Source organism: Sciurus vulgaris, assembly GCF_902686455.1.
Source record: "Sciurus vulgaris genome assembly, chromosome: 4".
Lineage (NCBI taxonomy): Eukaryota > Metazoa > Chordata > Mammalia > Rodentia > Sciuridae > Sciurus > Sciurus vulgaris.
In genome coordinates, this window is record NC_136464.1 from 17,125,249 (window position 1) to 17,139,696 (window position 14,448).

At 49.7% G+C, this 14,448-nt stretch overlaps 1 protein-coding gene across 1 annotated transcript in view; it reads right to left on the bottom strand.

The window, feature by feature from the left end:
* Positions 1-14,448, bottom strand: part of TCF7L2 (transcription factor 7 like 2) — a gene marked incomplete at its 5' end in the record, with an annotated part of 181,670 nt that overhangs the window by 15,919 nt on the left and 151,303 nt on the right. Inside the window, 3 exon segments of the mRNA XM_079137515.1 lie at positions 3,657-3,743; positions 5,608-5,698; positions 8,018-8,150. Of these exon segments, the coding sequence (XP_078993641.1) occupies positions 3,657-3,743; positions 5,608-5,698; positions 8,018-8,150 (311 nt within the window).

The following is a 14,448-nucleotide window of genomic DNA, read 5'->3' on the forward strand; positions in this document are numbered from 1 at the left end:
GCCAGAGGACCACAAAACGGCAGCACCTGCTCCAACCTGGCAGGACCACGCAAGCCAGGCACAGGGAGGCTATCCCGCCCAGGAGGAGCCTGGACCAACCACCACCCAGGGGGTAACAACCTCCTCTTCAGAAAGCCACCTCCTGTGGGAACTAGAGGTCTCAAGGAGGCTTTATCAGGACACTTGTTTACAAAGAACCTTTAATCACAAAGTTCTTCCCATAAGCGGATCAGAGAGAGCTTTCATTTAGTCAAAATGGAATGTTAATTTGAAAAATTAAACAACAAACAGACCTACAACAGATCAACAGACACATAAACATCGATGAACAGTGACTTTTGCAGGGGCCCCAGAGGTACTGTGGACACTTAACCTTGAAATTCCACCCTGAGGTGGTCCACTTCTGTAGCGCCTTTACAAGTTTAAGAAAGTGCTGAAGTTTGGCGACCATGGTATGATTGTTTCATGTACTGATTTCTTTTTTGATCTTTTTAGTGGTGCATCACAGTCAAGCATCCTGGCAGGGTTCATTCTGACACAATCATACACGCAGGGAAGGAAATCAGCTCCACATCATTCCCCAGTGCTTCCTCCTGGCATGACTATTTTAAGAGAATCACCTAAGAACTTTTAGAGTGTATGTGTGGTGGTGGTGGTGACCCAAAAGGGTTGGGTGGGGTGAAGAGACAAACAACTTCCAACCCCTTCCCCCCAAAATAACTATAAAAGGAAAAGCAAGCCCTTGGGAGTTACTTGGGCTCCTCCCAAGCTACCCCTGCTCCTTCCCACTGCTTGAAGGCCTCCTGTGTTCTTGGAGGCGTGCTGGGCCTGACGTTCCTCAAAACTGTATGTTCCCTTCCTACAGAACATAAGTGCACACACGCAAAGCACACAGTATATGCGTACATGTGCGTACACATACACGTACAGACACACGATACCAGAGGAACACAGACACCAGGAGGAGGTCATTTTGGGGTGGGGACAAATCTTGGGTGCAGACACAAAGAACACACGCTTCTGCATTCCTCTATCCGTACACAGTCACCGCTCTAGAAAATGTACAGAGCAGAAAGAACGACTGCGTGTGGACGTGGATGTGGCCTGTGTGCATTCCTTCGCTCAAGAAATCCCCTTCTGCAGACAACTATTTCATGAAATGCAATAAACACCCTAAAAATTCTAAGCAGCTCATTATATACCCCCGTCTGCTTTTATGGCTCCAAGCCAGAATATAATGATGAACCTTAACTTGTTAAGGACAACTAATTTTTGTTTCTGGCTGTCTCAGGGGCTTCTCCCTTACTCACGCTCACTTTACTTCACTGTTGACACGCTTCTGTTAACTGGATGTCATCTGCCGGCCTTGATTTGATGCACAAGCAGTGGGATGCATCTTCCCGTGCCACACTCCTGCTTTGAGTTGCATTAGGTTTGTCATTATTCTCTCATTTTCCCCCTTGCACTTGTAACATTTCATCTCTTCCTGCCTTATTTTTTGTGAGCCACGGTGCACCCACATTATGGTTTATACATGATCTCGCTCCCTTTGAAGCCGGCAGATTTCAGAGCCCGCTCTCGTCAGGAGGAGAGCCTTGCACCAATTTAGCAGGCTGAGGGCCCGGAGCTCCAACATCTCAATCTAAAGGGGGTCACAGGGTGGCACAAGTGAGTGTCAGCAAGAGCTGTTTAATTGCCAATCTAGGCTTCTCCATGGTGTTTAAAGTATAATGACCCATCACTTAATTCTGAGAAGTCCTGGCCCCGCTGCTGAATAGAATGAATATCAAAGGGTGTTCTGGAACAGGGCAAGCTGCCTACATTTGCTATAACTGCCATAAGTATAATAGACCTATACTTCTGTCACCCCATTATCACAATAATGTATTTAATTTGCTGTATACGCTTTTTAACTAGCTACCTTTCATACGGCCTACCTGGGGAACCGGCCGCCTTCCCTGCACCTCTAGGCCCTCACCTCTCCCCAACGCTCCCTTCCTCTCCTCCCCCCCCGCTGCCCACCTATAAATCATCGACTCACCTCCTAATGATAATTCAATCGATAAGCTTAACCCCGATTCCTATCCTACGACTTTACTGCTTTCAACCTCTGGACGCATCGAATAAACAAACACAGAAAACCAATCGGGTACCACGCAAATGCGGGGGCGTGGGGAGGCCAGCTGCGGTGCCAAGGCAGCGCCCCTCCTGGGAGGCTCCCGCACTGCTGCTGTGCTGGCGAGGCCACAGACCATGATCCCTAACGAGAGTGACGTCCTCCCTCTCGGTGGTCCAAGAACACAAAAAAGCGTTTTCCCGCCTAATGCCGACTGGATTTTGAAATTGAGATGATGTCATTACACGTGGGAAATGATCCTGCGGTGCTACCCACGGCATAATTACCCACACTACACGTGCTATGGTTTGTTTTTCTCAATGGGTCTGATTCTTATGCTCTCCCTGGCCAAAATCCACTGTTCTGTAAGTAGGAACAGAGGCATCCTGGCCTGACTTTCTGTCTCTGGTCTTGCTGCCCCTGTGTTGGCCACAGAGAAGAAGGGAAGAGGCTTGGGACAGCATCCTTGCCGTGTAATGCATGCTAATTTAATTATATGCCATCATCAAAATGGATTGGTTGTTTCAGTCCATCAGGAAAGTCTAAACCTCCACCGATTTAATTAACTTGACTGAAAATCAGATGAACAGAAAATAAAACTATCATTAGGGGCAATTAGTGACTACTTAAACATACTGCTGCCAACCAGTTTGTAAATAAACTAGCAGTCACTGAAAAATTAGCCAGAATTAATTAGAGGGAGGGAAATGAGAACAAGGAGATATGGAATTTTGTCATATAGATATTTATATGGTTAAATAGAAATATGCATGACTGTCAACATGCACTGGATGTTTTTCTGTTTTTAAGGATTTAGAGCTGCACAGGCCAATATGGTAACCATCAGCATATTTGGCTACTGAGCACCTGAAATGTGGCCAGGCACACACACACCCCCGCCAAAAAAATAAAAAAAGAGGGATGGGGGTGGTAAAATTCCGTAATCCGCTGTTGTATGGTGATCGCCTATTATATTTCAGCTATATTGGGATGAATAAAATATACCACTAAACATCATTTTACCTGTAAAACTTAAAAAAAAAAAAAAAAAAAATATGTGGCTACCAGGATATACCCAAATCCCTATGTGGCTCATACAGTTTTTATTAGGCAATGTTGCTTGGAGCTGGGGAGGGTACCGGGTCCCTCTTGGTGACTCAATCAGAATCTGAGTTCTGAAAAAAAATAGTAAAAATCATTCCACAAAACTCTTCTTTGTATCATAATAAAATGACCTCCATTTCGTCCCTTCTCACCTCATTCAGGACAAGAGAGAAATAAAACTTTAAAAAGCTCCATGTGCCCCAACTGTTTTATCCTGCCTTCTAAATCTCTGAACATCCAAAGCTCCCATTGGCTGAGTTATGAAGATTCCACCTAGAAAGGCCTCAATTCCCTGGAAGTTCAGGTGACCGCTCAGTTTTTTCTAGAAGCGAAACCTAGTTACACGCCTGCTTTGCACTCTCAGGGCGCAGACACCCACGTGGTGGCTGGCCAGAGTACTAAACAGTCCTGCAAGGCCATGGCCCTTGGAACTCACCTGGACATGGAAGCATTGACGGTCAGCGCTGTGGGATAAGGGTGTCTGAATCCTCCTGTCGTGATAGGGTACACTGGCTGACCTTGCCTACAAAGAAGGGGTACAAGATGAGAGACTGAAGAACAAGGCTGGGGGTGGGGACAGGAAGAAGAACTGGGGAAAGTTCTCTCTGCACAGTCAGCTTTATTCTCATTTGATCAGAACAAAAATCTTGGGGATTGTACAGCAAGGATCAAAGGGAAGAAACACAGAACAATTTGAATGCCATAAATCTGATAGGAATGGCTAATTAAATTTTATAACCTCTGCTTATGTCAATAGAGACCCTCTCCCCAAGCTGAAACTAGGTGTTTTGTTGTAATAATTAAAGGCGAAGTCTAGCTTCCTTTAATGGAGCCATCACACTAATTGAGGGCTACACATCCAAAGGAAAACAATAATGAATGTAAATTTATACCAAAATAAAGTACAGTGAATCAAAGGACTTCAGTTGCGCTTTGGGCCTCTTTCGGTATTTAGATCTCGGTGAGAAAACATTAAATTAACAGAGCTTAATTTGTAGCCTTTTGTCAAATTAACAAGTGTTGACAAGAGTTACCGGGGGGAGAGTCCCCAAGAAGAATTGTGGGTAACCAATAGACAATCACACCTCATTACAATAATTAAAAAATACAGCAACATGCAAAATAGCATCCTCATGAAAGACACACAACTTTTCCTGACAGAGGGTTGTCTGAGTTGGCTATTCCTTTTTATCTAGTCTTCAATATCTTCCCATCAGCCAAACCAGGCACAAGATGACTGAGAACTATCAAGGTTTGGATCCCATCAATTTAAGAAGAAATGGGTCAAAATCTCAAGCTCGGTTCTCCCCCAAACAAAAGTAACACAAAAGAGAAGCTGTGCAAGGGCTGGTATTCGGTATAACCAATACTTAATCCAACCTATTCTTTAAAAATCATCCCAGAACCTGTTCAACTAGAGCAATGAAGTGGAACTAGGGAGTGAATCAGCCCCAATTTTTCTTTAAGGCTACCAATGGCTGGCTTCCCTGAGACCCAGGATTTCTTTAAGCATTCAACAATTGTCCTGTGTTTTCTAAAGAGCAGAAGTTACTGACAGATGTGGAGAAACACACACAAACATACAATCACAAAACAGGACACGCCTGCTCAGGCACACTGTACACGTGGCACAAAACACTGGATATGTTTATGCATGAAAGGCCTTTCTGTTCTGATGCTAAAATGTTAGGATTTGAGGCTGGGAAGGGCAGATGAATCATCTCCCCACCACTCAGAAGGGCCCCGTGGGCTACACTGGGTGCTCCAGCCGCCCACCCCACCCTTCGTAGCTGGGAGAAGCACCCAACGTGCCAAGGATCCCAGAGAGTTGCTGGTTAAATCATGGGCTTCTCAGCACACAAACATTTTCCACCGTCAAATTTTGGAAGTGATGGGAGCAAAGGGGTTGGGGACACCGGAAGTGTAAGAGAAGAGCCCCAGTCCACCCCTGAATTTCAGAGCCAGGATGTCTCTGTTCCCACGCCCTCGCCCCACATCTGCAGTGAGGACTCCAGCTACCCCTTGCCACCCTTCATAGCTGGGTGAAGCACTCAGCATGTCAAGCATGTCACCACAGTGACATGACTTCACAGTCTGGGATGCCACCAGCAGAAGACCAAGATCAACCTCAAAGGGTGGAAGCCCCACAAGCTTTCTGCGACTCCCCAAGCACCCAGTTCACAGGGCCTTTGGGGACCCTTCACGACCCATCTGAAGGTTCCGATCCTCCTGCGTTCCCATGGACACGTCAGTACCATCTGCCCCGGGGCCTCCCGCCAACCCTGTTCTCTGAAACACACACACATGCACAGACTAAATAATAAGCATGCCCATGTAAGAAACAAAAAGGAAATTAAAAAAATGGAACTCCTTACTGTGGTACTAACCATCCTAGCGGATGGGGGATTTGTCCTACGGTGCCAGGCGAAAGCGGGTAATACGGAGATATGTCTGGAGGGTGCGGAGGCCGTGGGATTCCTGAGAGAAGACGCAGTGTTTTAGGTACAGGAGGGGGAGGGGAGGAAGCAGCAAGTTCTGGGGATGGGAGCAGGAAAAGGATCAAGAGTGGCCTCTTCACAATCCTAGCATGAGGTCATTCATGATCCCGATGGCAAAACGTGTCACTAGGATTCGTCTCCTTCCAACAGCCTCAGTTTAAACAATTATCTCATTCTAGATGGACTGGTATAGTGGCTCAAATCAGATTAAGAAAATGTCACCTGGGGCATTTCAGCCTCATGCAATTACTTGAAGTTTAAAAAAAAATATCTGAAGAGCTGTGCACACAGTAGGTGAACAAAGTTGTATTAACTTCCTTTGCCCTCAGAATGGGTTCCTTTGCCCTTTAAATGCTATGACTTACCTGCGGACAGCTACCCCTGTGATTTACAGCACCTTTTGAGCTATGGCTTAGAAAGGTTACCCAGACTTCTTTCAAAAGAGGTGACCCCTCTAGAAAGGCAGCTCCTCCACTGAGACCAGCAGCTGCAGGAACTACCAGATGCCACTGCTGCCCTGACCCCAGGAGAGTCAGAACTGAAGGGACAGCAGCTGCTGGAGGCCCAGTGTGCTCAGCTCTGGACCTCACTCCCTAGAGGCTGTGGGCCCTCGCCCTACCTGCCGACAGGTCTGGGGGTCCTCCCAAGGCACGCAGGAGTAAAGCTGAGGGTGGGCCCGCCACACTCTGCAGGGAGTGCTGGAAGGATTCTGACGGGGCCTCTCCTGCCCGGCTGAGCAGGAACCAAGTGCACAGCCACACCATCACACATCTGCGGCATCACACCAGAACGGCCCCGGAAAGAGCTGTGTGTTCACGGATTAAAAACTATTTCATTTTTTAAAAAACTTCATTCCTGCAGCTTTTAATCTGTGAATGAAGTCTCCTGGGTGACGCTGCCATGCAGACACTGCTTTCTCTCAGACATTAACTGGGCTTGGACCCTACACCGAGCCATTTGCACACTTGAAACAATGTTCACAGAAGAAAAGTAAACAGTCCACGGACGTTAATCATATGTTTTACGATAACCATTTAAAAGCTATTCCCTGTACTACCATTATTTAAATAAGACGCTGACGCTGCCATTCACTCGCAGAGCCTGGGGCCGGCTGGCAGTCCCCTCCAGTCATGCAAGTGCCAGGCTGGGTCCTGCACCAGCACAAAGCGGGCTCAGAAGGGAGTGAAAACCCACTCATGTGGCTTCTTTCAGGGCCAGTGAAGTTCGCCTGGCCAGGCAGCCTCCCTCAACCCCACACCGACTGCTCGCTCTGACAATGAGGTGGGACGACCATTTTAAGTCCACTCCTACAACTGGCTAGCTGGGAAGAGGTACCCCAGCCAGCAGCATGCTGTCCAGCCTGCCAGCGGCTCCCTGGCCTTAGCCGTTCTCCCATGGCTGTCCCCCTGGCAGCTGTGGCATCAAGATCTTTGATGAATCTTGTTCCTTAGAGGGCTCCAAGGAACCCTGCCTTCTTGCCCTTTCCCCTGAGGGAAAAAAAACAGTCAGCAAGCTGGGTGTGGTGGCGCAGCCTGCGATCCTAGCAACTCGGGAGGCTGAGACGAGAGGACTGCAAGTTCAAAATCAGCCTCAGCAACTTGGCAAGACCCCATCTCCAAAAAAAAAAAATTAAAAAGGGCTGGGGATGTGGCTCCGGGCTTAGGTGCCCCTGGGTTCAATCCCTGGAACCAAAAAATGAAAAAAGAAAAAAAGTAGTCAGTGACCACCAGAATAAGGAAAGGGCTGAGTGGCAAGAATGGAGGATAACGTGGCAGCTGCTGCCTGAGACCCTGCAGCTTGTCCTGTGAGGGAAAAAAGAACCCTTCCCGGACGTAAGTTTTCACATCTGTAAAATGGGCTTGGTAATACCCACAATACAGCAGGGGAGAAGAGTCCAGCTGAATCAGCAAAGAACTCAGTGGTCTTCTGAGGTTGCGCCTGCAAGTCTGTCCAGAAACTGGAGTCTCTTGGTCACCAAGAGAACTGTGGCCTACAAGCCACGTGTCCTCCCTCCCAGAACTGTGCAGGAGGCCAACACCACTCCCACGCCCAAGTCTGTTGGGACTCTTGTTGTTGGAGTTGTGAGCCTCTCTTGAAAGAGAGGCAGGGACTCTGGAGTCACTCTGGGCTGTATCCCTGCAAATGGGCTTGTCCAGAGGGTCAGGGGGCCCTCCTGAGAGCTTCCTGTTCAGTTCACAAGAGGGAACCGGGGCCCCCCTCCACCCCAACCCCACCCCACCCAGTCCCCTCCACAGGCCTCCTGGGCGCCCCCTGCCCTGGCGTGCAGCCTGTGGCCTACCTGTTTTGGGGTCTACGTCGGCTGGTAAGTGTGGAGGCGGGTTTCCCGGGGTGAAGTGTTCGTTGCTATAGGTGATGAGAGGCGTGAGCGGGTGGACATGGTGAGGGTGCTGCACCACCGGCACTTTGTTCGACTGTGGGAGGGAGAGAGCAGAGAGTGACACATCGCGCCGCCCGGGCCGGTCCCCCTGCAATGCCCCCGCACCTCAGTTTTGTGAGATGCACTCAACTCTGCCTGCCCCCCACCTCCCCCATCCATTTAAAAATAAGTTTTAAGCCGGCCTCTGTGTTGGTCTGCTTGGGTTTTCACCTCCCCACTGAGCCTGGCTTTTAAAGCGTTTTCTCCGTCACCACCCCAAGAGCCTGCACGGTTCCCACCGCAAGGTGAGTCGGAAGTGGGGGCTTTCATCTCCCAGGCCGACTGTGGTCCTGCACGCGGGGGAGCCTCCCACCCAAGCTCCCACGGCAGGGCTCTGGGAGGCAGGCAGGCTGGGCAGGGACCCAGATCCTCCCAGCTGGCCTCCCTGCCTCCCCACCCCTCCCTGCCCTGGAAACAGCGGGCACGCTACAGTCTTTACAGATCGCAGGATGAAAAGCTCCCACTTGGGCTCTGGGTGGGAGTGTGAACTTTACCAGAAAGCTCTAAACTGCCTGGCAAGCACCTGCATATTTTATGCAGATTACAGCAGCGCTGATTCATTAGGAGTTTCATTAGGAAGTCATCAGGGACCACTAATAAATTAACTGGATGATGATGAATTGGGCTAATAAAAGGTATGAATTTTAGAAATGGGCAGCTCTAGCAAACAAAGTACAAGCATTTTTGCGTGTGGGCAGGGTGGCTCAGAAGGGAGAAACGGGGGAAAGAAAAAGAAAGAAGAGCATTTAAAACACGTTTCTAGGTGCATCCGCAGGCTTCCGCCGCTCACTCTCGGCTTCCCCTCCCCACGCGAGTCCACTCCCTCCTCTACGCCAGGCTATAACTCAGCCCAGCAAGATCACAAAGAAAAAATTAAGCTGAAACAAGCGAACTACTGGGCCATTTACTGAGAGTAATCCAATTGCAAAAAACCCTATTCCCAATAGAGGATTTTCACTAAAATCCTACAACAGGGACATTTAACCAGATTAGGTACCAGCGAAGATAAAGAGGCTAGTATTAGATGATGAATGGATTAGAGTCAAGTTTCATTTCAGAACGTGTCTTCATTTCCTTTTATTACTTTTAGGAAGGCGCAACTTGCATTAACATCAAGGAAAAGGAACTGCATTAAAAGAAGAAGTCAGGTGCCAGGCTGCCCACTAGCGCCTCTTGAGCTCAGGGACCGGAGCAGCCAGTTCTCAGCAGATTTCTGCTGGTCTTTTTTTTTTTTTTTAAAGAAAGGGTGGGGAAGGCATAGGATACAGGAAGAACAAACACAGTGCACCTTGGCGGAGGTGTGTTAGAAAGACTGATGTGGTCTCACCAGATGAATCAGAAGGAACAACGGAAAAAGCACCTCCACATAACCTGCATCGGCGACTCCTATAAACCGAGGGACTCACAGAAGCCTGGCTACCATTTTGCAATCAAAACAATTGAGTTAAAAGCCATCAAAGCAGAAGGAGCAGCTAGGAAGGTCAGGGCTGGGTGGTGAGAACCAAGCAAAGGGCCCCGGCGTCCAGGCCACTGGTAGCATCTGGAGGTGCTGAGAGGCCCTTTAGGGAAACAGAACAACTGGAGAAGAAATGAACAGATTAGTCCCCACAGCATGCTGGGTGTTGTTGGGAAAAGAGCAGTGGAAGGAGGTAGAGAGACAGACATACGCTGGGTGCACTGGCACATGCTGCAATTCCAGAGTCTCAGGAGGCTGAGGCAGGAGGATCATGAGTTCAAGGCTAGCCTCAAACTTGAGAGACCCTGTTTCAAAAATTAAAAAGGGACGTGGCTCAGTGCTCCAGGGCCCTTGTGTTCAAACCCTAGTACTTTAAAGAGACGGACAGAGACAGACAGAGGCAGTGGACACCAGAAGGAAAGGGAAATGACTGTGGTTGTCTTCTAGAAGTTTCCTATTTGGTTGGAAAGATAGGAAGCTACTGACATGAAAGAAAGCAAGTGGGTCCAAGACAGTTTAAGTGTAGAAAAATAGTGACCCCACCACGGAAAACAGCACCCCCCCAGGAGGGAAGACTGCCACTTGGGGGTGGGGGACTGCTCAGGAAGCAGAGGAAGCCCACCATGCAGGGAGAAGAGGCTGGTGGGCGGGAGAGTCAGCAGCTGCCCAGCAGGCCGGAGACAGGCAGCTCTCGGGAAGCCTTCCACAAATCCAGATCCCAGGCTGGGCGATCTCAAGGGGAACCTGGCCCAGGGAGTCTGCGCTCAGGCTGCTGTGGAACACCGTGGTGGCTCTTCCAGCCAAGAGAGAGAAGCCGCAGGCCAGGGAACCACAGGGATACAGGCAAGCAGAGACTAAGGGGTGCGAGTTCTAATGGTGAGCCAAGCCCCAGGTCTAGAGAACCCACAGGGAGCGCAGGCACAGGACCTCGCCCAAGGTCAGGCTATTAATCGTGGTGGCTGGTTATTAATGTCACTGCTAGGGAGGAGCCCCCTGGTGACACTGCAATACAAAAGCACAAGTCCCAAGCCGCCTTTCCAACAGGACTAATGGGAAATGTGGAGCAACTGTCTCTTCCCACTTGTACAGAAGAAGATGAAGACCACATCTTTTGGCAACAGGGAAGTATGGGGGGGATTTAAAATTTAAGTCTCCCCCTTCTTCTTGAATACATGTATGAAAGCAATTCTAACGAGGTCTGAGCTCCGGGGCGGCTGCCAGGGGCCCCGCACGACTCGGCATGCCTGAGCCTAGCCGACTAGCTTTTTCCTGTCCATTCAAATCGCGACAGCGTGATGGAAGGGTAGGTGTGCAGAGGGGTGGGCAGGGACTAGGTGCTCCTGGCTTGGGGAGAAATGATGAGAGTCCTACTGGGGCACAGTCCCCCTTCACGGCATAACCACAACTGTTCCCAAGCAAGAAGGGAGAGTTCTGTGGTCATTTCTGCCAAGGCCAGGGACCATCTGGGGCTCCACCCAACTTACCCGGATGGCTTTCATGATGGGAGGATTTTCATCCTGCAAAGGCCTGTGTCTCTCTAGCCTCAGACCCCACAGTTCTCTCTTTCCACCTCATGTCCTGCCCGCTGCAGGGGTTGGTATGTGTCTTTCTTAGCCCCACCAGGTTGCTTAAGGAAGGATGGTGCCTTCTAGAACTCTGCCTCCCGTGGGAGCGGTGAGCACCATCTACCTCAGAAACACTTGAGAGCCACCAAACTGCAAATGAAGTGGCAGAAGAGGAGGACAGGGCCACTCGCAGACCGGCTTCGGGGAAAGGCAGGCTCTGCGCACACAGCATCCTTAGAAGTCGGGGATCAAGCTGGATGGACCTTCAGGAACCGTTCAGCCCAGTGTCCTACAGACACCAGCACAGTTAGATCAGTGCCTTTAAAATGCTTTCAGAGCCCACTGAATTTACACAGGGCCCAAAATTATGGGCTGTGAACTCAAGGAAGACCCAGGTGTAAATTCTGCTCCACTGGTCTGGCTGTGAGACCAGTGGAGCAGTGAGTGACGTGACCTCTCAGGACTTCACTTCTGTCCCTCGATAGTGCAGAAGAGAATAGTGTCTACCTGAGAGGTTGTTGCAAAAAGTTAAATGAGACCATGTATGTGAGGTGCTTAGCACAGTGCCTGGCCCACAGCTAAGCTGCCATTAAAAAAACCAATGGAATGTTCGTGAGTGGCCATGAGGTCAGCTGTCCCTCTAGTCTTGTAATTAAATTCACAGGAGGATAAAATGCAGCCAAGGACAGCACCCCTTATTTCAAAGGTAAGGTTGCTCAGGACAATGTGGACGACCTGCAGATCCCCTTCCTCAGTCACACGCCCTTCCTAAAAATGTAATATTTAGTAAATATATCACATCTCTTGTGAGAAAAATCATTGCTTTACTATGCCAATGAACAAGATTGTCAAAGAGGAGCTGAGGTATTTTTGAAAAGACAGACCAAAAAAGAAAAGATACTTGGAGATGGCCAAGTCCTCTGAGAACCTGGGTGAGGACCTTGAAGAAGTCAGAGCTAATATAAATAAAACAAAAAATTCAAATAGCAAGATGTCCCTCCAGCGTTCCCTTTCCCTTTGAACAGCTTCTACTTCTTAAAAGAGGTCTGAAGTACTGTGTTCAAAACCGGTTCCCCCTCCCTAAGAAAATTCACGTGAAAAGGGACTTTGCTGGGGAGGGACACAGACAACCCCCCAGACGCACAGCACAGAAGCTAAGTCAGGGGCTGGTACTGGGGTGCCCACGTGGCGGGGTGGGTAACAGCGTGCATGCGAACAATTGCAACACCAAACTTGGTGCCTTAACTTCAATATGCCTTCAAAACCACCTGGGTGTACACAAGCCAGCCAGGAAATGCCCAAGTTTCTAGTATTTAACCCTTTCAGAGTGAGGAAAATCATGAATCCCTGAGGCAGGAAAACAAATTCTCCTGACACGCTCCACAGCTGCCCACGTACACCAAGGCCAGCAGCACCACACACTCGCCGAGGGAGCTCACCGCTTCAGGCCCCGTATGGAAGGTCTGAGGGTAGCCAAGGGACTGACCAACTGCCAGACCCAAAGGGCCAGCCCAGCCCAGTTCAGGGTGGCCCCTGCTTCAGGGAACCAGGGCTGTGGACCAGCCTCCGTGTTGAGCGTGTGACATATTTATTCTATGTAACCTCGTGACAAGACTATGGAGCGGCTGGCGTTTGCCATTAGTCTCATACAGTAAGTGTCTCCCAGGTCACATTCTTGCGAGATGGCATTTCCAAGCCATGCAGCCCCACCTGCCTGCCTCCACATCTTGCAACTGCAGCTGCCCAAGTGGAATGGGGTTGGCTGCCATGCTGTTGCAGTGAGAGGCACCCCATGAGATCAGCCAGGGACGAGCTTTCCAATTGGACGCAGATGCTCCAGGGCTCTGAGTGGGAAGCAGTCCTCAAACCCCCTAGTGACTCCCTCTGGGCCTACCCCAGTTTCAACCAACAATGTCCCCTGCCCACCACACCTCCCAAATCCAACTTCGGGAGCAGATCAGGACTTCCCAATCCCTCCAGGCACACCCTGGCCATGGTTCACTGATTATTTTTAGCTGGGATTTTTTTACAGCATCGGGTGGTTGTGGAGGAGCACAGGGGGAAGGAGTTAAGATATTTAATGGGAAGTTTCTGTTTCCCAAATACAAACAGGCAAGTATCAGGACCCAGCAGGATTCTGATAATAAAAACTCTGTATGTGGTCAGTTCTGGGCTTACAAGAAACTAAAGAAAAAAACTGAACTCATTAAGAGAAGCAAACAATATCTATTTAAAAGAAGCCAAGAATCCTCACCTGACTTCAAATTAGCGGGGCTTTCTGCTTTCTACCTGGAACGACCGCTATTTCCAAAGCCAAGCCCTCCCCTGCTCTGTTTCATTGAGCTCCATGGGTTCTGAGCACTGAATAGTTAAGTCATGAAGAAAAGGTCCTTTAACGGCCCTCAAAGCACACAAAGCCTTTCCACTGGAGTATTCACAGAACTACAGTGGGGGGTGTGGAGGGGCTGCCCCTATGGCTGACCTTTGACCTTTCGAGGACCCTTAAGTGTAGTGTTCTGCAACTTGGCCATGCCACCCTGGTCGCCCAGCGCCCACACACCCGTCCAAACGCTACTTAGAAACTGGAACTTGGCAAGTAAAAGATTGATGAAGGCACTTCTCCATCCCTGCGCCAGCCCCTCTAACCCCAGCCCCTCAACCTCCTCTAACTAGGGGCAACCTGAAGGGATGAGAGCTTGCCTTTCACCTCCACAGCCGATTAATCAAGACACTGGAAACAAGTAGAGCCGTTGCTGCGAGGCCTCTCCCGGCCCCTCCTCAGCACCCCCACACTTTGCTCTCTCTTTCTGCACAAGAAAAATGGGGCCAGAAAGCGCCTTGGAGCCCAGCACAATAAAACAAAAGCCACACAGAGGAGCATTTGTCAGCCTTCTGCCCTCCTCGGTGGACAGGGAAGGTCTTCAGTGGTCTTGAATTACGAGGGGCTGGCAAGGGCTACGGGAAGGGCCACCACTCACTCTGGTTTTCATAAAACATGGGTTTATAGCTTATCCTTGCGTTTTTCCAGATGCCGTCCATTATGGCAGCACCGAGGCCAATGGCGACCAGTAAAATGTTAATAGATGCCTCACGTCACTGCAGCCACGGAGGCTGGGGAAGAGGAGGGGCTGGGGGTAAGCCAGGAGGGGTGCTGCTTCTCAGTCATCAACAACCCTGTGGTGACACCACTGCTCCTGTTTGGCCAAGCTCTGTGACAGAGGGTGGCGGAACACTCGGCCAAGGTAGCCCTCCTACAACACTGGGGTTGAACC